The 26,820-nt window shown below is 49.2% G+C and overlaps 1 protein-coding gene across 6 annotated transcripts in view; it reads left to right on the plus strand.

Annotated features, from left to right (window-relative positions):
- The window catches only part of depdc5 (DEP domain containing 5, GATOR1 subcomplex subunit), a 119,722-nt gene that overhangs the window by 45,982 nt on the left and 46,920 nt on the right, over positions 1–26,820 (plus strand). For 4 of the 6 annotated variants that reach the window (XM_052032028.1, XM_052032033.1, XM_052032029.1 and 1 more), the window contains exons 19-26: positions 538–664; positions 3,901–4,115; positions 5,388–5,591; positions 8,889–9,024; positions 10,263–10,360; positions 11,460–11,516; positions 18,765–18,948; positions 25,590–25,750. In XM_052032028.1, the coding sequence (XP_051887988.1) occupies positions 538–664; positions 3,901–4,115; positions 5,388–5,591; positions 8,889–9,024; positions 10,263–10,360; positions 11,460–11,516; positions 18,765–18,948; positions 25,590–25,750 (1,182 nt within the window). The remainder of the gene's footprint in view (positions 1–537; positions 665–3,900; positions 4,116–5,387; positions 5,592–8,888; positions 9,025–10,262; positions 10,361–11,459; positions 11,517–18,764; positions 18,949–25,589; positions 25,751–26,820) is intronic. The other 2 variants (XM_052032031.1, XM_052032034.1) reach the window with 2 other exon arrangements.

The following is a 26,820-nucleotide window of genomic DNA, read 5'->3' on the forward strand; positions in this document are numbered from 1 at the left end:
CTCAGTGTGTCCGGAAACAAAGCAGGAGAGAGAAATGGGGAAGTAAGGGAAGGAAAGTTTAAAGCCATCTGTTGTCAATCAAGAATCAGAAGATCACAAGACAAAGGAGCAGAAGTAGGCCATTCGGCCCATTGAGTCTGCTCCATGCTCCATGAATGGGAAAGGTGCTTCGAAGCCCTTGATTAGATGAGCCATTCTCTGCTAATGACAGCCATCTTGTCTGTCCCAGCAGAGGAATCGGTGAAAATCTCAACCTTCAGGTGGGTGTTGGCTTTGAATTTCCTTAAATCTCATCCACTTGGAAGTGTAATACAGTGTTAATGGATTCACAGTTGAATTCATTAAGTCATTCTGTGTCTCTGTCGATAATTTGACCAAGAATATTTTGAAGCACTGTGGAGCTGGAACTTCTTTCCAGTTCTGTGGTGGTGTCGTTGGGTCAAAGACCTGTCTGGGATGGGGGTGACGGAGAGGTCCTACAGGCATTGAAGGAGAGAACGGTGAACGTTTGCTCATTCTGCCTTGCTTCACCTTCAGCCATTGGCGCCAGCGGCCCGAAGGAATCTGAGAACAGCCTCCCAATCCAGGTGGATTATGATGCCTACGATGGTCAGGTATTCCGATTACCAGGACCTTCTCGTGCCCAGAGGCCCACCTCCTTCAGGTGAGTTGTGCGATTGTTGCTCGAGACCTTGGGAGTCAAAAAATTAATTCTGAGCTACCCTGTTTCCCTTTTGTGAACCTTACTGTTTTTGCTAGTACCTACTACCTACAGAATGCCCATATCCCTCCATTTTCCTCTCATTCATGTGCCCATCCAAGCCCCTCTTAAAAGCCCCCAGTGAATTTGCCTCCACCACTCTATCAGGCAATGCAGTCCAGGCATCCACCACTCTCTGAGTAAAAAACTTAGCCCTCACGTCTCCTCTGAACCTACCCCCTCTCACCTCAAATGCATGCCCTCTGGTATTGGATCGCTCAATAATGGGAAAAAGATATTGCTTGTCCACCCTATCTATGCCCCTCATAATTTTATACACTTCCAACATATCACTCCTCGGCCTCCGCTGCTCCAGAGAAAAGAGCCCAAGTTTGTCCAGCCTCTCCTGATAGCACATGCCCTCTAATCCAGGCAGCATCCTAGTGAACCTCCTCTGCACCCTCTCTAAAGCCTTGACATCCTTCCTGTAGTGAGGTGACCAGAATTGCATGCAATACTTTAAGTGCAGCCTAACCAGAGCTCTATAGAGATGCATCATAACTTCTTGACTCCTGTCCTCAATACCTCAATTAATGAAAGCAAGCATTCCATAAGCTGCCTTAACTGCCTGATCTACCTGTGTAGCCACTTCCAATGAGTCATGGACTTGCACCCCAAGGTCTCTCTGCCCTTCAACACTGTTAAGGGTCTTGCCCTGAAGAGTGGACTGCCTCTTGACATTAGTCCTACCAAAGTGCAGCACCTCACATTTATAAGGTCGCCAACAAGTGTTGGCCACTTGCCCTTCCAGCCTGCTCTGTCACGTACTGAGGTCATGGCCGATCTTCTCCTGCGGTGCTATTTTCTGCACCGTTCTTGTATCACTTGATTCCCTCAACATCCAGAAATCCATCTCTCTGTTTTGAATGAACAGGATGACTGAACGTGTACAGGTTCACCAACCACTGTGCCAAGAAATTTCTCCTCATCTCAGTCCTAACTGTCCCACGCATTTGGAGGACTGTGTTCAGTTTTGGTCGCCCTGCTATAGGAAAAATGTTATTAAACTGGCAAGAGTACAGAAAAGATTTACAAGGATGCTGCCAGGACTTGAGGGCGTGAGTTATTGGGAGAGGTTGGATAGGCTGGGACTTTGTTCCTTAGAGCGTAGGAGTCTGAGAGGTGATCTTATAGAGGTGTGTAAGATCATGAGGGGCATAGATGGTGAATGCAATTAATCTTTTTCCCAGGGTTGGGGAATCAAGAACTAGAGGGCAGAGGTTTAAGCTGAGAGGGGAAAGATTTACACATCTTGGTCGGCATGGACCAGTTGGGCTGAAGGGCCTGTTTCCCTGCTGTACAATTCCTGACTCATTCTGAGACTGTGGCCCCTGGTTCCAGACTTCTCAGCCAGGGGAAACATCCTTCTGTGTCCGGCTTGTTGAGCCCTGTAAGAATTTTGCAAGTTTCAATCAGTGTAATCTCCTTTTATTCTAAATTCATGAGAACATGAGTGAACTCTGCCTTTTCTCCTTGGAGCGATGGAGGATGAGAGGGGACCTGATAGAGGTGTATAAGATGATGAGAGACATTGATCGCGTGGATAGTCAGAGACTTTTCCCCAGGGCTGAAATGGTGGCCACAAGAGGACACAGATTTAAGGTGCTGGGGAGTAGGTACAGAGGAGATGTCAGGGGTAAGTTTTTTTTTTACTCAGAGTGTTGAGTGTGTGGAATGGGCTGCCGGCAACGGTGGTGGAGGCGGATACGATAGGGTCTTTTAAGAGACTCTTGATAGGTACATGGAGCTGAGAAAAGTAGAGGGCTATGGGTAAGCCTAGTAATTTCTGAGGTAGGGACATGTTTGGCACAGCTTTGTGGGCCAAAGGGCCTGAATTGTGCTGTAGGTTTTCTATGTTCTAACACAGGCCTTGCCAATTCTCCTCGTAAGGCAAACCCACCATCCCTGGAATTCCATCCATGCTAAGTACTTTTTTTTTAGTTAGGAAGTCCAAAGCTGTTGGACCATTCTCCAGATGTAGTCTCACTGAGGCCGTTTATAATTGTGGTAAAACATCTGCGCTCAAATGGACAGTAACAGTCTTTTCCCCAGAGTAGGGGAGCCCAGAACAAGGGGACATAGGTTTAAGGTGAGAGGGGAAAGATTTAAAAGGGACCCGAGGAGCAACTTTTCCATGCAGAGGGAGGTGAGTATATGGAACGAGCTGCCAGAGGAAGTGGTTGAGGCAGGTACAATAGTATCATTTAAGAAGCACTTGGATAGGCACATGGAGGGGCGGGGCTTGGAGGGATATGGGCCGAATGCAGGAAATTGGGACCAGCTGGGTGGGCACAGTGGTCGGCATGGACTTGTTGGGCCAAAGGGCCTGTATCTGCACGCTATGATTCAAAATCCTCCTGTAATAGAGACAAACGTACGATTTACCTTTCTAATCTCTCCCTGTAACTGCATGTTGGCTTTCGATGACTCGTGTACAAGGACACCTAGGCCCCTTTGAATTCCAATGTGAATCACTCCCTCACCATTTGAAAAATACTAAGTCTTTCTCTTTGGTGCACCAAAATAGTTGACGTCACATTTCCCACAAGATCCGTATGTTCTTACCCTCTCAAACAGGTGATCCATATCCCCGAAACCTCCTTACCACTTCCTCCCTCTGTGCAATCCCACCCATCAGCAAACTTGGGGGGGAAAAATGACATTTGGTTTGCCCTCAGTCAACTCCTGAATAGCTGGGACCCAACACTAATGCTGTGGTACCCTCCTAGTCACAGCCTGCCAACTTAAGGAAGATCCATTTATTCCCATTCTCTGCTTAATCTGATAACAGGAACATTATCTGTCCTAGTTGTCATATCCTCAAAGGGCTCCAGCAGCTAAGTCCAACATGCAGACACAAGGCCATGTTCCATCACCCCGTTGTTACATTGTGTTCTGACTATTATTCTGTTAATAAATGACCAGTTCTGAGTTCTTTTATTGCTTTGGTAGGTTGTATGTAACACTGTCTAATCCTCCCCACCACCCATACATAAACGTGTACCAGTGACCATTGGGATCTTCTACCATACTGGAGAAGAAGATGGCCACAGTAACTTGCCCTCCTCCTCTTGATAAAACTAATGAGCACCGTGTGGCAGTATTGCAGAGTGACCAGCATCTTGTGTCTCTGATCCCAGGCCTGTTCGGGAGAATCACACCAGAAAGAGTTCCAGCTCCTTTGACGTTTCCAACAGCCCGCCCCACCACCGAGGGACCCTGCCCCTGGAAGAAGTCCGGAGCCAGGCCTCTGACGACAGCTCCCTGGGAAAGATTTCAAATATCCTCCTGATCCCACGGCCCCACCTTCACCAGTACGAAGTCAGCAGCTCTCTGGGCTACACCAGCACCAGGGGTAAGGAGCAGGCTTGGATTTCTTCAATGTTATTCGAAGTGCGGCTTTCCTCCATGCTCTTGGGCTCCGGCTGAGGAGGAAGGTGACAGCTTTGGTCATCTTGTGCCTGTCATCAGGTTGTGGGTCCCAGACCATCCTGGTATATCTCCCAATAACAGCAACCATTCTCATTCGTGTAGTGCCTTTAACATTGCAAAACGTCCTGGTGAATGTTATTAAACTAAACAAGGCCCAGGACTGCGCTGGAGCCCTTCTGCTGCCTCCTAGCCCTGGTAAATGTTGGGATATTGTTGAAAGGACAGCTTGGTTTGGAATTCTACACCCTGAGCTTCATTAGTAGCTGGGGTGGATGCTTGTGTGGGGGGGACTGGCCTGTCTGTACACTATAGACTGTGCCTTGGTTGGTATATACCTTCTGGTCCCGAGGACCAGGGATAGTACGACAGACCTGTTGACTGTTGTCCATGGACCTGTGCTTTGACACTCAGGCCTCAAACACGCAGATCTAAGGGCTTAGTTTTAAACTAACTCGTAAGATGGGGAACCCCATGAGATTGCTGACTTTGGGAACCCATATAATAGTATTGAATTGACTTGTTATTTTCACATGTACCAAGATACAGTTTAAAAACTTTTGTTAGCGTGTCTTCCAGGCAGATCGCGCTGTAAGATAAAATATCTATTAGTCACATGTACATCAAAACACACAGTGAAATGCATCTTTTGCGTAGAGTGTTCTGGGGGCAGCCCACAAGTGTCGCCACGCTTCCAGCACCAACATAGCATGCCCACAACTTCCTAACCCGTACGTCTTCGGAATGTGGAAGGAAACCAGAGCACCTGGAGGAAACCCACGCAGACACGGGGAGAACGTACAAACTCCTTACAGACCGCGGCTGGAATTGAACCTGGGTGGCTGGCGCTGTAATAGCGTTACGCTAACCGCTACACTACAGTGCCTTTTAAGTACATTAAGGTAGCAAAAAGAAAGCAGAATGCAGGATATAGTATAGTATAGGAAAACAATTAAAGTACAAGAGCCATGGCGAGCTAGATTGGGATATCAAGAATCCACCTTGAGTAGGTGAGAGGTCTGTTCAAGAGTCTGAAAGCCGCAGGGTAGGAGCTGTCCTCGAGTACCTCCTGTTGAATTGGCTGTAACGTCGGGAGGGGTGTAAAACCAGCACTCCGGGAGATTTCCGACAACAGGGATTGGTTGAACTAACTGTGGGAAACCTAACCGTTCTGCTGTTTGCGGCCTTGATGTTGCAGATATCCTGGAGCGAATGATTGACTCACAGCAGCGGGATTCCAGTGCTCCGGGGCGGTTCCACGTGGGCAGCGCCGAGTCCATGCTCCACGTCCGGCCGGGAGGCTACACCCCGCAGCGGGCGCTCATCAATCCGTTCGCTCCTTCCCGCATGCCGATGAAGCTGACGTCTAACAGGAGGAGGTGGATGCACACGTTCCCCGTCGGTACGTGAGCCGGGCTGGCGGCGGGGCACTGAACAGCGAAGGTTCCCGCTGGCTCTCCTCCTGGCTCAGGCTGTGAGCTGCAGAGACCAGTGTGATCCAAAGCTCTCACACCAACAGCACAGGAGGGAGGGACTAGAGCACGTTCGCTGTGATGCTCAGTCAGAGACCCTTCTGGCCCTCAGTCTGGGCCACATGGACGGTGTCAGTGCAGTCACTCCTGGCTGGAGCTCATATCCTGCATATTAGATCGGATAACGAGAAGAATCAAAGGATGAGTCAGAGGTTATTGTCATATGTGCACAGGTGCAATGACAAACTTGCTCTCAGCAGCATCACAGGCACATAGCATCAGATAAGCAGCATTCACAAGAAAAACATAAATTAAAACTTGAATTATACACATTTTGTTTTACAAGAAAGAACACAATTAGAACAAAACAAACAACATTCATTTTAGTGCAAAGTGATCAGAGTGGTCATAGTGTTGCTAAACTGTAGTGATTAGGGCTGTGCCGGTTGGTTCAAGAACCGAATGGTTGAAGGGAAGTAGCTGTTCCTGAACCTGGTGGTGTGGGACTTCAGGCTTCTGTACCTCCTGCCCGATGGGAGCTGCGTGGCCCGGATGGTGGGGATCTTTGATGGATGTTGCCTTCTTGAGGCAGTGCTGGGAAAGCCATCTCTCTATTAGCATCCATCTCTCTCTAAAGCTGCAGCTTTTACTCACCTGACCAGACCTGAGCATGTTCGTCTTTTCCCTCTCCTCCTGATCCCGTTTTCCGTCCCATTCCCATCGTCGGCAAGGACTGCCAGCTCAGATGGTCTTTCTGCTCTGCTTGCTTCACAGAACACAGTACAGCACAGGACCAGGCCCTTCAGCCCCAGATGTCTGTGCCAGCCATGATGCCAATTTAGCCTAATCCCATCTGCCCACACATGGTCTGTATCCCTCCATTCCCGGCCTGTTCATGCACCAGTCTTCAGTACCAAGAATTTCTTGGGGTTGGGGAATCATTAGTGAACAAAGCAAAATTGTGAAATGTCTGGTGGGCGAGTGATCATGGGTGCTGTAGATCAGACAAAACAACTCCCGTTCAGACACCAACAGACTCCCATAATTGTGTTGCAGGTAGATGGGAAATCCCATGGACGGGGGAGAAGGGTGGTCAATGGTCAGTATGGACGTGATGGGCCAAAGGGCCTGCTTCTGTGCTGTCCCGTGTAATCACTCTAACGGGAGGCCACCACTTGGCTGTGTTCAAGATAAACCTGAGGGCACAGTGACACAGTTAGCAGCACTGCCTCACAGCTCCAGGGACCCAGGTTTGATCCTGACCTGTGTGGAGTTTGCATGTTCTCCCTGCGACCTCCCACATCCCAAGACCTGCCAATAGGTTAATTAAAAATCTTAAAAAAAAACTGACCAGTGTAAATTGTTCCTGAGTGTAATAAGTGGTAAAAAAGAATCAAAGGAGTTAATGGGTATGTGATGGAGAACATAAGTCACAGGGCTACATTGCTGTGCTGGAAGTTGACCAAACAGCCTCCTCTTGCATCATCATAAGAAATCATAAGGAAGGTTGAGAGATCAGCCTTTTACTAAAGTCAAAGTTTGAAGCCTGATGTCTCACTTCAGTACGCAGTTCAGCGTAACACCGAAAGTCTCACTGGAATGGAAAGAAATTGCATAACTTCCCCCGTCATTCACTCTTGGAGACGATAAGTGAGTGGGATTGATGTTGCATAGTTAATGTGACTACTTTCCACTCCGCATTTTGCTGCAGAAACAGACTTGTACTCAGGAGACTCCTTGCTTTTTGTTCAGATGTTCTCCAGTCACCCCCTCCCTCCACCCGCTGGCTGTTGGCACTCATTCCGCAGGTCTGATGCACCAACTGTCTGACCAAAGCATCTCAGGACGTGTTCTGTGTTCACTGGGTTGTTTCTGCTATTGCTTTGAAGACTGTTCCAAGGATTTTAAACCAAGTCTAAAAAGAGTTTATGTCACAGTAACAGAGAGCAGGCATTTGAACATCCACAGTTCGCTAAGGGCGGGTGGTAATGAGGGCTCCAGTGATTATCTGGCACCCTGCAACCAATGTTGTTTTGCAGTGTCTTCAGATTTGGCTGTTTGCAACTTTCTTATTTATTTGGGACTTGTCCACCAAAATCTTAATTGAAACTCTGCGTTAGATTTTTAACAATGTGGCTTTATATCCAGAATGGTCTAAACCTTCCCTGTTTGGTGGTCAGTGTTTGAGGGCTGAATGCTGGTCAGGATTCTGCAAGAACACTAAAAAGCAGATACTTGAAATGTGAAATAAAAATGAAAAAATATTGGAACTAGTCAGCTGGTCAGGCAGCATCTGTGGAGAGAAAAACAGAGTTGATGTTTCTGATCAATGGCCTTAGAATGGAACAAACCAAATGTCATCAGCCTAGAATGTAGTTTCTATCTCTACAGATGCTGCCTGACCTGTTGAATATTTCCAGCGTTTTCTGTTTTTACTAAACGGGGGAAAAAATTTGCAATTCCTATTGACTAGTATAACAAGATCTTTAATGTCCATTGGAACAAAGAGACAGATGCATGGTTTCTCATCTGCAAGGTGTCATGAATCCTTACTCCAGCTGACCCTCAATATTGTGCTAAAATCAGCACTAACATGGAATGGGACTTAGAAATATAACTGAGTGAAAATCTAATTTAAAAACTGCAGTTGGCGCAAATCTGAAATAAAAACAGAAAATGCTGGAAACACTCAGCAGGTCAGGCAGCATCCGTGGAAAGAGAAACAGAGTTAATGTTTTGGGTTGAAGGTCCTTCATTAGAACTAAGAGGGAAAATACATGAGTCAAGATAGCGGAGAAGCTGGGAGAGGGCAGTGGATGATTTAAGTGCCTTGATTATTCCACTCCCCTCGCTCACTGACCTACCACCCTCGAACTTCACAGAAGTTCCCTTCATTCCACCCGTTGTCCTCCCCCCATCTGCTCCACAACCTAGACTAACGTGTTTTCCCTCTTTCTCGCTTCTGATGAAGGGTCATCGTTAACTATTTCTCCTTTGACAGATGCTGCTCGACCTGCTGAGATTTTCCCAGCATTTTCTATTTTTATTGTTGGAGATACAGTCTTCAAACTCTGAGGCAAATGAGCTTAACACTGACCTAAGGCAGGCTTGTAACTCGAAGCTGGATCGACCCTCCTCACCCTTGCTGTGTGTACGAGGTCCTTTCGGATCTCCCGGGTTGCGGTAGAGCCGGGATGTGATTGTTCTCGCCTGTGTTTCCTTTGCAGGTCCCTCTGGGGAAGCCATCCAGATCCACCACCAGACCCGGCAGCACATGGCTGAGCTTCAGGGCAGTGGCGCCCGCGACGCCACGCACTCCTCGGCGGAACTGCTGGAGCTGGCCTACCACGAGGCCACGGGCAGGTGGGGCACCAGAGGCTGCGGGCACGTGGCAGGGTCCCAACCTGCTGGTGTGTTACACAGCAGGACCCTGGTGTATGAGCATCACGATCCTCTTCTGCCCTTGGAGTAGAATCCCACCATCTCAGCCGGGTGGTACCCTGCAGGCTTGGGGAAACAAGGGCTGTGGCAGATGCAAAGCCAGAACAAGGATCTCCCCCTGTGGGTCTGTTGTTCAGACTGCTCCCTCCTTTCCAGCACCCTAAGCTGCAGCCTTCTAATCTCTCATTTACTCTGTACTGTGAGCAGCTTTACTTTATAACTATGATAGTGGATATTGCAACACCTCCTCTCCCCCTCCCTCTGCCCATCTTGCCCACTCCACCCCCCCCTTCCTGCTCCAACCCCCTTCCCCACTGCTCCCCTCCCTCCCCTTCATACCTCTACGTCCTTGCAAATCTCCACCTTTGATTATTCTTTCTTCTCACCCCCCCCCTCCCCCCGTCACCACCTGAATTTATAGGCATCTGTGATGCTGAGAAAATGTTTTCCCACTTCCCACAGCCCCTCTCCCCCACTCCCGCCCATCCCAAGCCTTGCAGAGCATCACTGTTACGGAGTGGAGTGACCCCCTCTTTCCCCTTCTCCCATTGGTGCAGTGTGAACATCCAGCGCCCAGCGTGGACATTAGTGAGTAGGTGCTGTCTCCTCAGTTTGGTCCGTCCACTCTCCAGTGAGTCATAGTCATACAGCACGGAAACAGGCCCTTCGGCCCAACTCGTCCATGCCGACTGTCTTGCCCGTCTGCCCGCATTTGGCCCATAGCCCTCTAAACCCCTCCTGTCCGTGTACTTATCCAGATGGCTTTTAAATGTTGCTAATGTGTCCACCCTCAACCACTATTTCTGACAGCTCATTCCAAATACGCACCGTCCTTTGCGTGAAGAAGCTGCCCCCTGATGTCCCTTTCAAATCTCTCGCCTCTGATCTTAAACCTATGCTCTCTTGTTCTTAGCACCCACTCCCTGGGAAAAAGACCATGTGCTTTCACCCTGTCTATGCCCCTCATGTTCTTCTTGTCTCTATCAGGTCACCCCTCAATCTCCTGCGTTCCAGATAAACATAATCAGTTCTGACTGTAAACCGTGTTAGAGATTGAACTGGAAGAGTGTTGGTGGAGTGCTGGCTCCGAACGTACCACCGAGTGGTGTCGAACACCCTGCTGCTTATCCCCATGTGATTCTGCTTTCTCTCGCTTCCAGGCGGGGCACAGCCCGACAGGCTGCCGATAACCTGTCCTTCCTTGGTTGTACGGGAACGGACGAATTTGCCAGCAGCCCAGCCAGCAGTCACAGTGCAGGTGAGGATGCACAGGGTGCGTGCTCGCTCTCACCGTCACTCCAGTTGTCCAACGAGAACTTTCACCGTTGACTTCTTCACGAGCTGATGTCGAGGGTTCAGCTCGGAGCACGGATGTGCCCAGTTGTGTGTTAACTGCCCGCTCGGCAGTCCTTGCACTAAATCATGGAATAGACAGGTCAGAACAGCATGCATCAATACTGTAGAACACAGAGCAAAACTGTGCATTTGTACAGTAAAACACACATTAAAGTAGTAGATGTCTATGCAGGTCAAACAGCATGCATTTACGGTGTAATATACAGGTGAAAACAATGTGCATTTATGCAGTAGTATTTAGGTCAGAACAGCATTTATACAGTGATACACAGGTCAGGATATTGGCTTATTACTGTCACATGTATTGAGATACAGTTTAAAACAGAACCTCTTGTTTGCATACCAACCAGACAGACAGATAAGATATCTTTATTAGTCATGTGTAGATCAAAACACAAAGTGAGATGCATCTTTTTGCATAGAGTGTTCTGGGGGCAGCTCGCAAGTGTTGCCACGCTTCCGGCGCCAACATAGCCTACCCACAACTTCCTAACCCGTACGTCTTTGGATGTGGGAGGGAAACTGGAGCACTCGGAGGAAACCCGTGGAGACACGAGGGAAAACGTACAAACTCCTTCCAGACAGTGGCTGGAATTGAACCTGGGTTGCTGGTGCTGTAATAGCGTTACACTAACTGCTACACACAATGCCATATGTTTGTACATAGAGGTAGTAGAAAGAAAACAGACTGCAATATAAAGTGAAAAACAGGCGGTCAATGTTTCGGGTCAGAACCCTTCTCCACGGATGCTGCCTGGCCTGTTGAGTTTCTCCAACATCATAGTGTTTTTCATTTAGATTCCAGCAATGTAAAGTGAGTGTTTTGGAAGTTAAGGATTTGTGCAAATTCTTTGGTCCTTGCTTTGGCCGTGAGTCAGATGACTGAGAAGTGGTTAGTTGCAGGGTTCCTTGCACTTCATTGTACGCCTTGCTTTGTGCTTGAAAACTCTGCACCTCTCATCGGAGAATGGCTTATCACAAGATCACTGTTCTTGTTGCAGGGACCCCTCTGAACCAGGCGTCATCCCAAGAGAACTCCTCGACTGGCCGTGATCCAAGTGAGTCGGGGATGAGCCAGAGCCAAGAGTGCAGGGACAGACGTTGGAAATGTGGGGGTCGGGGGGGAGTGAAGGGAAGGAAATAAGGAAATGGCAGAGAGAACTGGTGGTTGGAGAAATGTCGAGGGACCTGGGGACAATGTTGTATTTTGTCTATTTATAGATATTATGCATTTAGTTTCACATTTGCACTTCCATCCCCTCCTCTTTCTCCTCCAATTCCCGACCAACCTAGGGCCAAATTAGTAGCATTTTGCACCCCTCTTTTCCCCCCCCCCCTCCCCCCCACCCAGTGGCAGGGCAAGGCAGAGAGCATGGAAAACGAGCAGGAGTTAGCCTAGTGTCTCGAGCCTGCTCCAGCCTTCAGTAAGGCCTTGGCTGCCTCGTCCTTGTTCCCGCCCAATCCCGTTATCCCTTCCCTTTGTACCCAGAATCTCCCTCAGCCTTGGATCCACGCAATGAGTGAGCATCGCAGCTGGAGAATTCAAAGTGGAGACGTTCTGCCCATTAACCCATTGGGCCCTTATCCTTGCCCCCAGCGCTCTGCTGCACACTCATCCATGTGCTTCATCCTGGAGAAGAAGTCTTTTCACTGAACTTCTATTTTGATAAGTGAAGGATCAAAAAAAAGTGCAGATGCTGAAAACCTAAAATAAAACCAGAAAATACTGGAAAACCTCAGCAGATCAGGCCACGTCTGTGGAAAGAGAAACAGTTAACACAAGGGTCTCTCTGACCTGTAATGATACTGTTTCTTTTCCCACAGATGTGGCCTGACCTGTTAAGTGTTTCCAACATTGTTTTTATTTTGTATTCTGGTGAAACGTGTCCGGTCGTGTGCTGTTGCAAGTCTCTTTGTTTCGGTTGTGTCCCTGCCTGTGAGCTCTGTTTTGCTCGTTTTCAGCTGTCGGTGACCTGCTGCTCTGCTTCAGCTGACAGTGGGTGTATGTTTTAGCAATGCACGGTCATTCTGCTCCCCTGGGAAGCCTTGGCTCTTGCCAGAACCTCTGTCTTGTAACCATGGCCATGATACCACATGGCTCAACCTGGGCACTGTAGGAATAGCATCACAGACCATTGCAATGCGGTGTGCGAATGTCTGCTCTGGTTGATGGGGTTTCCAATACCTCACTGATAGGACCCACACCATTGATAGTGTCTCTCGTGCATGGTCTCCCCAACAATCTCAGCCCCTTTGGCTCCACACCTTACTGGGCCTACACTAATTGTTCTGAGGTCCACCTGCCTCCCGTACACTTGGGTCTGTTTATCCAGCTGCTCTTCACATATCAATTCTACTTCCACTTATCCAAAGCCAGGCATGAGCTGTCCAGCCAGTGACCGGTGGTGAGAGAGTGTGGCCTGATCTCAACCTTGAAGTCCAATGTGCCAGTCCCATTCACTCCCACTGTAAATCAATTCTGATCCGAAGGCTTTCGCCGTGAGCTGGTGAATGAAGGCACCATGCAGCCAAGTGGTCAGCCTGAAGGCTGGCAGAGGATGGGTTGGCTGAGCTCGTAGCAGGAACCTTGGAGCCAACCATGTAATAGCTCAGCTTGGAGCTGAAGCCACACTTCCCACTGGGAAGTACAAGTATGGGATATTCAGCTCCAAGAAAGGAGGGAACTGGGAAACAAATATGGATGGCCCAAGTGGAAAACTTCTAAAGGACCAACACACAAAAAGTGCTGGAGGAACTCAGCAGGTCAGGCAGCATCTATGGAGGGAAATAGACAGTCGACGTTTCGGGCCGAGACCCTTCATCGGGACTGGAAAGGAAGAGGGCAGAAGCCAGAATAGGAAGGTGGGGGGGAGGGGGAGGAGCACACGCAGGCAGGGGATAGGTGAGTTCAGGTGAGAGGGGGAAGGTAGTAGGTGAGGGAGAATAAGCCGAGGAGAGGGCAGTGGACCGTGGGAATAAAGGATGGGGGACAGGAGGAGATGGACAGGTCATCAAGGCAGGGGAAGGGAGCCATCGGAATAAGGGAAGATGAAGGATTTGGGGGGGAAGAGAAAAAGAAGGGGAGGGGTAACCGGCAGTTAGAGAAATTGATGTTGAGGCCATCAGATTGGAGGCGCCCAAGGCAGAATATGAGGTGTTGTTCCTCCAGCATCTGCAGAATTTCTTGTCTCAAATTTCTAAAGGAGTTTTATTTTCCCTCCATGTTGGCTTCAGGGTGTTATGTCTGGTCAGATTACACTTTGTATCTTATTTATAGATTTTTTTTGGAGTAGTTTCCTAATATCACTGTGTACGGTGCGTTTGCTATTTCTAACTTCTGGTGCTGCACGTGTGGCACAGCAGAGTCCTCTGACTGGTGGTCTGCCTCCAGGCACTGCCTGGTGTGATGCAGGAAGGATGTGGTGGTTCTGGAGAGAGTGCGGAAGAGATTCAACAGGACGATGCCTGGAATGGAGGGCTGTGGTTATAAGGAGAGGTTAGAGAGGCCGGGTTTGTTCTCACCCGAATGTAGGAGGCTGAGGGCTGACCTTATGGAAGTTTATAACATTATGATGAGCATAGACAGGGTAGATAGTCACAGTCCTTTCCCCAGGGTAGGGGAGTCTAGAACTACAGGGCACAGATTCAAGATGAGAGGGGAAAGATTTAAAGGAGATCTGAGGGGCAACTTTTTCCACACAGTGGAACAAGCTGCTAGAGGTGGTAGAGGAAGGTTTAATTACACTGTCGGGGAATCGAGAACTAGAGGACATGGGTTTAGAGTGAGAGGGGAGAGATTTAATAAGAAACCTGAGGGCGATCTGTAAATGGAACGAGCAGCCAGAGGAAGTGGTTGAGGCAGGGTACATTAACAACACTTAAAGGCATTTGGACAGGTATCTGGATAGGAAAGGTTTAGGGGGATATGGGCCAAATGCAGGAAAATGGGATCAGCTTAGATGGGAATCTTGGTCGGCATAGAAGAGTCGAGCCGAAGGGCCTGTTTCTGTGCTGTATGACTCTAGTGGTCCTAGATCTCATTTCCAGAGGGTGCTGCAACAGGGATAGGCTGGCAGCTTGGGGTAGGTTGTGGGTGTTTGCTGGGGATGGGCGAGAGGCTGTGCAGCAAGGAGATCAGCCTCTGACAGCTGCCCCGTGTGTCCATTTGGGCTGTGAATCTGTGGGTGTATTGGGCCGGGCGCAGTCAGACTTGGCCACAGAATGTTAGCAGCGTGGAAGGGACCATTTGGTACTGGCGCCATAATCCATTCCCCCACCTCTCCCCAGAGTCCTCTGAACCTTTCGCTATTAGCTGTTTCTCCAGCTTCTTTTTGAGAATTGGATCTGCCTGTGCGTGGTAAAGCAATCCAACACCACACCACTCTCTGTATTGATCAAGGCGTGTTCCTTGGCTCTTTCGACGATCGCCTTCATTCTATATTCCTGCTGGTTGACACTTCCGCCAGTGGGAAGTCTCTATCTACTCTGTCCATACCCTTCATGGTTGTAAATTCCTCAGTCAGATTCCCCTGCAATGCTTGTTCCAAGGGGAGTAACACCAGCTTGTCCAATCTGTCTGTCTGAAGTCCCTCAGCCCTGGGCCGTTTTAATGAACCATAGAACAATACAGCACAATACAGGCCCTTCGGCCCACCATGTTGTGCTGACCATCAAACCACTCCTAAGACTATCTAACCCCTTCCTCCCACATATCCCTCTATCTTAAATTTCTCTATGTGCTTATCTAACAATCTCTTGAACTTGACCAACATATCAGTCTCCACCACCACCCCAGGCAGCGCATTCCACGCCCAACCACTCTCTGGGTGAAAAACCTCCCTCTGATGTCTCCCTTGAATTCACCTGCCCACCCCCATTCTCCCCCCCATTAAAGCCATGCCCTCTTGTATTGAGCATTGGTGCCCTGGGAAAGAGGCGCTGGCTGTCCACTCTATCTATTCCTCTTAATATTTTGTATACCTCTATCATGTCTCCCCTCATCCTTCTCTCCAATGAGTAAAGCCCTAGATCCTTTAGTCTCTCCTCATAATCCATACTCTCTAATCCAGGCAACATCCTGGTAAATCTCCTCTGCATCCTTTCCAACGCCTCCACATCCTTCCTATAATGAGGCGACCAGAACCGTACACAGTACTCCAAGTGTGGTCTAACCAGAGTTTTGTAAAGCTGCATCATTACTTTGCAGCTCTTAAACTCAATCCCACGATTTATGAAAGCCAACACCGCATAAGCTTTCTTAACTACCTTATCCACCTGTGTGGCAACTTTCAGTGATCTGTGGATATGAACCCCCAGATCCCTCTGCTCCTCTACACTGCCCAGAATCCTGCCACTTACCTTGTATTCCACCTTGGACTTTGTCCTTCCAAAGTGTACCACCTCACACTTCTCCGGATTGAACACCATCTGCCACTTGTCAGCCCAGCTCTGCATCCTATCAATATCCCTCTGTAAGCTCCGACAGCCCTCCACACTATCCACAACACCACCGATCTTTGTGTCATCTGCAAACTTGCTAACCCACCCTTCCACCCCCTCATCTAAGTCATTAATAAATATCACAAAAAGCAGAGGTCCCAGAACCGATCCCTGCGGGACACCACTAGTCACAGCCCTCCAATCTGAATGCACTCCCTCCACCACAACCCTCTGCTTTCTACAGGCAAGCCAATTCTGAATCCACACGGCCAAGCATCCCCAGATCCCTTGGCCTCTGACCTTCTGAAGAAGCCTACCATGCGGAACCTTGTCAAACGCCTTACTAAAATCCACGTAGACCACATCTACTGCACTACCCTCATCAATCTTCCTGGTCACCTCCTCAAAGAACCCTATCAGGCTAGTGAGGCAAGATCTTCCCTTCACAAATCCATGCTGGCTGTCCCTAATCAGTCCATGATTCGCTAAATGATCATAGATCCTATCTCTTAGAATCCTTTCTAGCAGCTTACCCACCACAGACATAAGGCTCACTGGTCTGTAATTCCCTGGACTATCCCTACTACCTTTTTTGAACAAGGGGACAACATTCGCTACCCTCCAATCCTCCGGTACCATCCCTGTGGACAACGAGGACTCAAAGATCCTAACCAACGGTTCAGCAATCTCCTCCCTCGCCTCACGAAGCAGCCTGGGGAACATTCCGTCAGGCCCCCGGGACTTATCTGTCCTAATATTTTCTAATAGCTCCAACACATCCTCTCTCTTGATATCTACATACTCTAGAACATTAAGAACCCTTACCAACACTGTCCTCAGCGTCATCAAGACCCCTCTCCATGTCTGAAGTCCCTCAGCCCTGGGCCATTTTAATGAATCTCTTCTGAACCCTCTCCTAAAGTGTGGCACCTAAAATTCAACACAATGCTCCCACCGAGGTCAATCTGGTATTTTGTAATGCAACTTCCTTGCTCCTTGCCTCTGTTTATAAAGCCCGGGATCCTGTCTGCTCTTAAACCACTTTCTCAACCCACCTTGCCATTTCCAATGAACTATTCCCCTGTACCCCTCTGATCACTCTGCTGTTCCCTGTTTAGAAGCTTATGTTATCTCTTCTTATTTTTCCTATCAAAACATAGCACGTCACGTTCTCGGTGTTAAATTTCATCTGCCACCTGTCCACCCATTTCCCCAGCCCGCCTGTATCTCCTCGAAGTCAATTAACATCCTCATGGCTCACTTTGCCTCCAACCTTTGTGTCATCTGCAAATTAGGAAATTGTACCCAAACACAAGTCCAAAGGAAAAGCAGTGATTCGAGTACTCGCTCCTTTAGAACTCCACTGTAGTGTACCCTCCTATTTGGGGGGCGTGGGGGTGGGGGGAAGAAAAGCTTTCATTTGCTGTTGTTCCTGTTACGTCCACGCATCGGAAATAGCTGCGGGAGTTGGTCCCTCAGTTCCTGTCGCCTGCTCCGCCACTCAATAAGATTGTGGCGGATTTTTTTTACCTTTATGTCTTGATTCCCTTGATAACTAAATGTCCATTGCTCTCTTCTGCCACAGCCCCTTCTACGGTTTTTAAGTTTAATTAAACTTTGTTATGTGGCAGATAACAAACATATCTGTTGGAAGTCCATGTATATTACATCAACCACAGTTCCCTCATTAACCTCCACTGTTAATACATCAGAAAAGTTAGCTGGACCTGATTTGCCCTTTAAAAATTCCACGCGGGCTTTTTCCAGTCAATTCAAACTAGTCCAAGTGACTGCTAATTCTGTCCCTGATTTCTGGATTATTCCCCACCGTTGAGTTTAAGCTGACTGGTAGTTACTGGGTTTATCCCTGCACCCTCTTATGAACAAGAGTTCTAGGTAGTTTTCTTGAAGTGCTTTGCTGACCACGGGTGGTGTAGACTCACTGGACAGGAGTGCGGACCGTGCCTATGGAACAAAAGCCCAGTGAGAGAGCACCTTGAGAAAGAGGGATGTAAAGGATGAACAAAGCGTACGTGGTCTAAACATTTAAAAACTTACAAAACCACACTCACTGTAACAAAGAGCTGGTGTATGGACTATGTCTTAACTCCTGCGTAACCTCTTTGTTGCCTGACTTGAGCAGCACTCTGTGTAACGACAATGTAACGGTCACCTGGTGGGGAGGGAAGGGCAGGTATTTGGTGTGACTATTTTGACGAACACTTTAAACATTTGTACGCCTGATACTGTTTGCCTGCTGCAGTTAGGAAGCCACTCTGACGAGAACAAACGAGAAAAGCTTCCGTGTGACTCCTGGTGCAGCAGGAGACGTTTGCCGACAGTAGTGTTAGACGTTACAGGATCTCGTGCTGGTTTTATTTCACTTCCTACTTTGATTTCTGCTCTTTTTGTTTTGTTCCTGTGTTCCTGCTCTGAGACTTAGTGGCATGGTACGTGATTCAGCTCCTTTGTCTGTGTTATGTATGTGTTGAATGTACCATACACAGTGAAAGCTCACTTTACCTAGTGACTCCAATCATTGCTAATTTTTAACAATAGATTAAAAAAAATGTGATCAGCAAGCAAATGATCCCACGTTTTGCAAACTACCCATTTAATTTATGTGCTTAACAGTTACTAATGTGTTAGTTTTGTGTTGTGATATTGCTGTCAAATTTTGCACAATATAAATGCATGTTAAATCTGGATACAAGGATTTTTTTTAACAACTGATTTGTTATTTTTCTCTTTCCACTCCTTTTCTGCTCAATCAATGGCTTTACTTTTTCTCCACCTCCTCACCCCCCCCCCCCCAACCCCCACCCTCCTGGAATTTGGTGTCCAAATGATTTTCTGACGCGCTGAAGTTCTGATGCTGTCTGCTCCTCCTGTAGTGCCCAGTTTCTGTTGCACAGTGGGTGTTGACTGGAAATCTCTTACCACACCCGCCTGCTTGCCACTCACTACAGATTACTTCCCCGACCGGCAGAGCTTGCAGAATGACTACACGGAAGGCTGTTATGACCTCCTCCCAGAGACTGCTGTTGACAGGTACGCATTACGTTCTTTCCCTTATTTAGTCTTGGCTTTGGGAGTTGCCACAGTTGGGAGGTGGAAACTGGAGGGATGTTGGGTGGGGGTGTGGTGATCCAGACAGCATTGGTGGACGGGATGGTCAAGGCGGGGATGAGACTATTGCCTGAGTTTTGACATAATGGAGCAGTTACTGTTGGTAATTACAATTCATAGAATCATAGAACAGTACAGCACAATACAGGACCCTCGGCCCACAATGTTGTGCCGACTTTTAAACCTTGGCTAAGACTATCTAACCCCTTCCTCCCACATATCCCTCTATTTTAAATTCCTCCTTGTGTTTATCTAGCAATCTCTTGAACTTGACCAATGTACCTGCCTCCACCACCACCCCAGGCAGCACATTCCATGCCCCAACCACTCTCTGGGTAAAAAAACCTTCCTCTGACATCTCCCTTGAACTTCCCACCCATTACTTTAAAGCCATGCCCTCTTGTATTGAGCATTGGTGCCCTGGGAAAGAGTCCACTCTATCTATTCCTCTTAATTCCTGCATCACATGTCTGCTTAATCTGAGAATAGAAAGCAAAATCCAGTCCCAGGTTTGATCCCAGCCTCTGGTGCTGTCTGTGGAATTCGCACGTACTCTTTGGGTGTTCCCTGGGTGTTACAGTTTCCTCCACATCACAGAGACGTGCGGGTTAGTAGATTAATTGGCCATCATAAATTGATCCTATTATGTAGGTGAGTGGTAGAAGGGGTTGATGGGAATGTGGGGGAATTAAATGGGTTCAGTGTAGGATTAGTGTACATGGTTAACATGGTCCTGTTGGGCCAAAGGGCCTGTTTCTAAGCTGTATTACTCCATAACTACTGATTCCTGATGTCAGGTACTAAATATGCAGTGAGTGTCTGCCTTCTAGCTTCAGGTTGATATATCGGAGCTTTGATCTCAGACTGAGAAACATACAGAACAGAAACCACCCGTTTGTCCCATTGTCAATAGGGTGGGAGGGGACACCTTGACCTCGAAGTTGGAGCGTTCCTCCAGTGGTTTGTTTCTTGCTCCAGATTCCAGCATCTGCATTCTCTTGCATCTCCGTCTCAGAAGTCTAATTGGTTTGACAGCAAAAGAGCTTGGAGCATAATCAGCAGAGTACAATGTTCAAAGCCCGGGCCAGGAAAAAGAACATGGATTGTGTGGCAACACAGAGACTGCAGATGCTGGAATCTGGAGCAAAAAACAAACTGCAGGAGGCACTCAGCAGCTCATCTGATGCTGCCTGACCCACCAAGTTCCTCCGTGGATTGAGTGTGTGAAAGTCAACCTGCACTGTAATAAAGCAGACAACAGCAGAACCAAGGAGCGTACAATCAATGCTTTATTAGTTTAACGCTAGCGGGAGTGAGGGATACAGAGAAAGAGGAAATAGTGTAACCCGAGCTCGGTACTGATCCCCACCCAGTGTCCCTACTTTTATACCCACTTCGTGGAAAGTAGCACTTACTAAAGGCAGTTGCTTACAGCAAACTTGTAGCAAAGCAAGATATGCCTTAAACATTTCTGTTTCTCACCAGCACTTGCAAACTTGTAGCCATAACTATAGTCACCCCATTGTTGAAGCAATATCACGCCATGGGAAGAATAGCTGCACACCATTAACCTTTACGTTCCCAGTGGTTAACCCTTACATTTCCAGTTATAGAAATATAGAAAACCGACAGCACAATTCAGGCCCTTCAGCCCACAAAGCTGTGCTGAACATGTCCCTGTCTTAGAAATTACTAGGCTTACCCATAGCCCTCTTCCTCATCTCCAATTTATCTTTTACAAGCAGCACCCATTTGTGTTCAGATTTGATGGTCCGCATAGACTTGGTGGGCCGAAGGGCCTGTTTCTGTCTTGTATGGCTCTACATTGAAATGTAACTGCTCCACTCAAATGGATCAGTTTAACATGTTATTTAATTGGTTGGCGACTTTGTGTGGAAGCCTCGTGTGATGTGAGCCCCTTGCCCAGGAGAGGTATGGCTTTAAACAGAGCCTAACAGTAAAACGCGGGAATGCAATTGTGAAAATAGTACGGGGTATTGGGACAAGATAGCAGACCTTGCACTGAAGGTGGGTGCGTGCTGACGATTTGTAGGGTGGGGTATGGAATGGAGAATTTTGTTTTTATCAGCTCCTGAGGATGAGTATGTGATGAATTTCACAAATGCAGTAATTCCACACTGTGGCTTGGATTCCAGTTTCAATCAGCATCTCATTCCAGTGAATGGCCTGCTTTCTGCTTAAAAAAAAACACCACTGAAGCTGCTGCTTTCAGTAGACTGAAGACAAATGAGCTGACCTGCCGGATGTGTTCACAATCTGGGGAGCGGTTCTTGACGCTGAAAACTGTCTGAGACCGGAGTCCTTGTGTTTTGAATGGCAGGCGATGACAAACCAGGACCTGCAGTTTATTCCAGCAGGTGGCAGTGTTTTGCTGTCAGCCTCTGGCAGCAAGGGACGGGGAAAGCCATTCTGAGGCTTCACTTTAAAAATGCGAATGTGGTGTTTGGTTGAAGAATTTGACATGACATCCGTTCTGATATCTGATCCTGTGGTTTACTGCATGCACTGTTCACACCCCTGCCTCCAGACCGAGAAATCTCACCTGTGCTGTGGGCGTGTGTCTCAGCTCCACACTTCACCTGGATTTTTAGTCTGTTGCCCTCCGCACATTCCTGTCAACCGCCACCTCCAGTAAGATTCTCCTTGGAGCGACGGAGGATGAGGGGTGACCTGATAGAGGTGTATAAGATGATGAGAGGCATTGATCGTGTGGATAGTCAAGAGGCTTTTTCCCAGGGCTGAAATGGTGGCCACAAGAGGACATAGGTTTAAGGTGCTGGGGAGTAGGTATAGAGGAGATGTCAGGGGTAAGTTTTTTTTACTCAGAGCGGTGAGTGCGTGGAATGGGCTGCCGGCAACCTTGGTGGAGGCAGATACGATAGGGTATTTTAAGAAACTTTTGGATAGGTACATGGTGCTTGGAAAAATAGAGGGCTATGGGTAAGCCTAGTAATTTCTAAGGTAGGGACGTGTTCAGCACAGCTTTGTGGGCCGAAGGGCTTGAATTGTGCTGTAGGTTTTTCTGTGCTCTAAAGTTCTGCAGCCTGCATGAAGTTTCCTAACGAGGGCACACTATGCAGGTAGCATCGGGTCCATCCAGCACTCGTCTCCCAATACATTGGTCAGATTTACCAGAACCTCGGGCTGACGGTCTGTCTCTCACGTTGATGGGTCTTCCCGGTGCTTCTGAGAGGGCAGTTGGGCACCACGTCACTGCACACCGGTTGTCAGCCTTTATAATGCGCTGCAGTCTCTGGAACTGAGAAGTGTGGGTGAGTTTGTGACCTCTCGTGCACAGTTCACACCCTCACGGCTAACAAGGGTCTGGAAGATTGGTCACCGTCGTGAAGCAACCAATCGCAGTACAGCTGGTGTACTCCCTGTGCACACTGCCGTGGGGCCAGCCCCTCCTGGGAAGCATGGATTCGAGGCAGAGGCCGACGCCCCCAGGTTGCCAGGGTTCATTTTCTTCCTTCTCATTCTTGCAGGGGAGGGATGACTCACGGGAACGGCCACGGCAGAGTGACAGACGCTGGTTCAGCAGTTACTACAGTTTGTCCCACTTCAGCAGCTTCACACTGAGAGCAGTCCGTGGCCCTGTCTGTTGAGGGGAATATCTGCTGACACGTTGGCAGAGGGTGAACTCGTGTTTTATGGTGAAATGGAAAGGAGTCCTCGAGCTGCATGGCAGAGAAACAGGCCGCTTAGTCCACTGGACCCATGCCAACTTGTTTGCCCATCTACACGCATCCCACTTGCCCACCATATCCTTCCATGCCTTGCCTCTGTCTAAACGTCTCCTAAAACAGTGATGGTATCTGATTCCACTGCCCCCTGTGGCAGCAAGTTCCAGATATCAACCACTCCCTGTGTTTAAGGAAAAAAAACTTGCCCCTCAGATCCCCTTATGAAACTCCCTCCTCTCACAAACATGCCCTCTTGTTGTCGATATCCCCACCACAGGAAAATGATGCTGACTATCTACCCTGTCTCTGCGCCTCATGATCTTCTGTACTCCTATCAGGTCTCCCTTGTTCCAGGGAAAACAAGCCCAGCCTGTCCAATCCCTCCCCATAACTAAAGTCCTCCAATCCAGGCATCACCCTGGTGAATCTCATCTGCACCCTCTCCAGTGCACCACATCCTTGCTGTTGTGGAGACCAGAACTGCACGCAACACTCCAAGTGTGGTCTAACTAGTGTTTTGTAAAGTTCCAACACTACGTCCCAACTTTTGTCTTCTGTACCCTGACTATGAAGGCAAGTGTGCCATATTCGTCCTTCACCACCCCATCTACCAGTGTTGCCACTTTCAGGGAACTATGGGTTTGAACCCCAAGGTCTCTCTGTTCCTCAACATTCCTTGGCACCCTACCCTTTATTGTATGCGTCCTATTTCCGTTGGACTCATTTCTTTCGTCTCGCACTTGTCAGGATTATAGTCCATCTGCCAACGTCCGACCAAACTTTACATCTGATCGAAAAACAAATGTAAAATCGAAGATGGAGGTAGGGTGAAGGAATCCACCGGCCGTAGGTAAAAGGACAATCAGTAACGTGGGTCTGGCAGGTCCCTGGGGCCTCAGCTTGCTTTCTGCTGTTGTATTTGGTGAACATCTTCCCTCCTTGTGTTCGTAGAATGGCCGGACTCGGCTCTGGCCCACAGTGGTTCAACGGCGGCCCACAGTGGTTCAACGGCAGCCCACAGCAAGCCCACCTCAGCACACGTACCAGAGCCCCACCCCAGTCCGTATGGTAACACTGTTTCTGCCCACAACCCCCCCCCCCCCCCCACCGTATGACAACACCATACCCTCCCCTCCCCCAATCCCAGTCTGTAAGGTAATACCATCCCCCTCTGCCCCCGGTCCCTGGGGCAGCTGCATCCCCACCCCTGTCCTGCACTCTCTGCCCCTGCACTGGTACAACCAGCAGACCCACCCAGTCTGAGCCAACTGTGCTTCAATCTCTTCCTCTGCCTCTGCTCTGCTGGACTGAGACGGCCCCAGAGAGGGAGGGAGGGAGAGCCACCTCAGTCCCAGCACTGCATGGACCTGTTACCCGGGTGCCCAAGCCGTGGTCCTTGTGGTGTATTCCACCCCTGCGGAGACTCCCTCCAGTGCACCTGCTCCAAGCAAAGGAGGATAACCAATTCTCTCTGGATTTGCACCTGGCCATGTTTCGTTAACTCAGGGGGTGTCTGTAGCTTGTTGCACTTCTGTTCGTTAACGACTCCGATTGCTGACTGTGTGAGGGGCGTGACAGTGCCTGCTCTTTGTGTCAGGGTGCCAGCATCTGGGCGGAGTGAGGTGGTGCAGGGGCCAAAACCCAGGCCGCATCCACGTGGGTCGAGGATGTGGAGTTACCCATGTGGCTGAGGGTTTCCAATTTCCCTGAGGTTGGGGAGGAGGTGAGTAGGGAGACTGACAAGCAGAATTGCTCTGTGAGAGGTGACGGCGGTGCCCCGAGCTCGGCGCACTGTACAACGCTTCAGCGGGGTCACCCACCGCGTGGGAGAACCCGAGAGAGGCAAGTCAGTGCCTGTCCGCCGGGGGAAAAGTCCAGCCAGCGGACTTGGGACCGACGACTGAAGGTTGGTGGACAGTTTAATGGGAACTTCTGGAGGACCTCGTTTGTTGCCCAAGCTCAGACCGCAGGGGGCAGTGAAGGATGAAATATCTTCCCACAGCGCACAGGAGGGTCGGTCGCAAACGTGGAACAAAATCAGTGACAGAACCCGTCGGGGTCCCGGTAGAGGAGAGAACGGGCGGGAAGCTGGATTCGGGCAGTTCGGGGAGGCCTGGGGTGGTGTCCTTGTCACGTGGTGGAGGGTTCCACATAAATGCCAGCCTCTGCTTTCAGCTGCCCCCGCAGAGGCTGGTGGTCACAGGGCATCACGGCTTTGTACAGCAACTGCAGGAAGTTGTGGACACAGCCCAGCATGTCACGGACACTAGCCTCCCTTCCTTGGTCTTTACCTCCCACTGTCTTGGTGTAGCAGCCAGCATAATCAAAGACCCCACCCACCTGGGTCATTCTCTCTCCTCTCCTCTTCCATCGGGTAGAAGATGCAGGAGCCTGAGGGCACGTACCACCAGGCTTAAGGACAGCTTCTACCCCACTGTGATAAGACTATTGAACGGTTCCCTTATACGATGAGATGGACTATGACCTCACGATCTACCTTGTTGTGACCTTGCACCTTATTGCACTGCACTTTCTCTGTAGCTGTGACACTTTACTCTGTACTGTTACTGTTTTTACCTGTACTACCTCAATGCACCCTGTACTAACTCAATGTAACGGCACTGTGTAATGAATTGACCTGTACGATCGGTATGCAAGACAAGTTTTTCACTGCACCTCGGTACAAGTGACAATAATAAACCAACACCAATTGCTGTCCAATGACCTGTGCTCGTGAGGGATCAGTCTCCTTGCCGGGCTGTGAACCCTCTACTTTGTGGCAGTCGGCGGACCCCGCGTCTCGGGCTTGGGGAGGAGACGAAGCGTTGACTGACCTGCTTGCTCTGGTTGTTGCAGGAGAGAAGAGGACGGGCCTATCACGTCAGCCCAGCAGGTGTTTGAGGAGTTCATTTGCCAGCGGCTCATGCAGGGCTACCAGATTATTGTGCAGCCCAAGAACAAGCTGGCCAGCACTGCAGCCCCGGCCCCCCTCAGCAGCAGCCCCCTCTACACACGAGGTAAGGAGCCTCCCAGGTCCGTGTGCCGGTCGTTCACCTTGTCCATGTCACTGAGGCAGAGCGGCAAGAATTCAGTCTTGGTCGCTGTCGGACAGTTAATCTTTGGCGCATTTTCTTACGTCACTGGAGTTGCCCATGGTTCCCTGGGGGCAGGCAAATGACCATGATCTAGTGTGGGATCAGGCTCCACTGACCCCACTGCTAAGTCGCCTGCTGACGGTCATTGTTTAACCGAACAGGCAAAGGATTGCCCTTTGGTTAGGGTGCAGGGGTTGGCTTGCAATCCTACCCTATCCTGTCTCCGCCAGGAAAGGAAGACCCTCGGACCAACAATCACCTGGGGGAGCTTAGTGGGTCAGGACTCGACTCGACTTTGAGTGCTGATGCAGGGTTTCGACCCGAAACATCGACAATTCCTTTCCTCCCACAGATGCTGCCCCACCCGCTGGGTTCCTCCAGCAGATTGAGCGTTGCTCCAGATTCCAGCGTCTGCAGTCTCTTGTTTCTGCAAGGAAGCCTCCTGGATTGGAGAGAGAGAGAGAGAGCGCGCGCGCACAGAAACAGGCCCTTCGGCCCTCTGAGTCTGTGCCGACCGTCAGCCCTTTATACTATCTACACACATCTACACTATCTAAATCACCCATTTACACTAATTCCACTTTATTCTTATCAACTGCCCCCAATTCTCACCCACACAAGGTACAATTTACAGCGGCCAATTAACCTACCGACCCGCAGGTCTTTGGATGTGGGAGGAAACCAGATCACTGGGGGAAACCCACACGGGTCATGGGGAGAACATGTAGAATCCACTCACGGGATCGAACCTGGGTCTCTGGAGCTGTGGGGCAGTGGCTCTGTTCGCTGTGCCTCTGTGGAAGTGTTTGGTACGAGAGGAGAATGTGGGAGAGAGAACTTCTTGAAGTGAAGTGTAGTTGATCCTGTGGGGCCTTGACAGGGTGAGCGTGGGGTGATGTTTCCTGTTGTGGGACAATCTCGAACTAGGGACCATCATTTAAAAACAAGGAGTTGCCCTTTTAAGACAGATGTGAGGTAAATTTTTCCCACTG

The sequence above is a fragment of the Pristis pectinata genome, chromosome 17 (assembly GCF_009764475.1).
Source record: "Pristis pectinata isolate sPriPec2 chromosome 17, sPriPec2.1.pri, whole genome shotgun sequence".
Lineage (NCBI taxonomy): Eukaryota > Metazoa > Chordata > Chondrichthyes > Rhinopristiformes > Pristidae > Pristis > Pristis pectinata.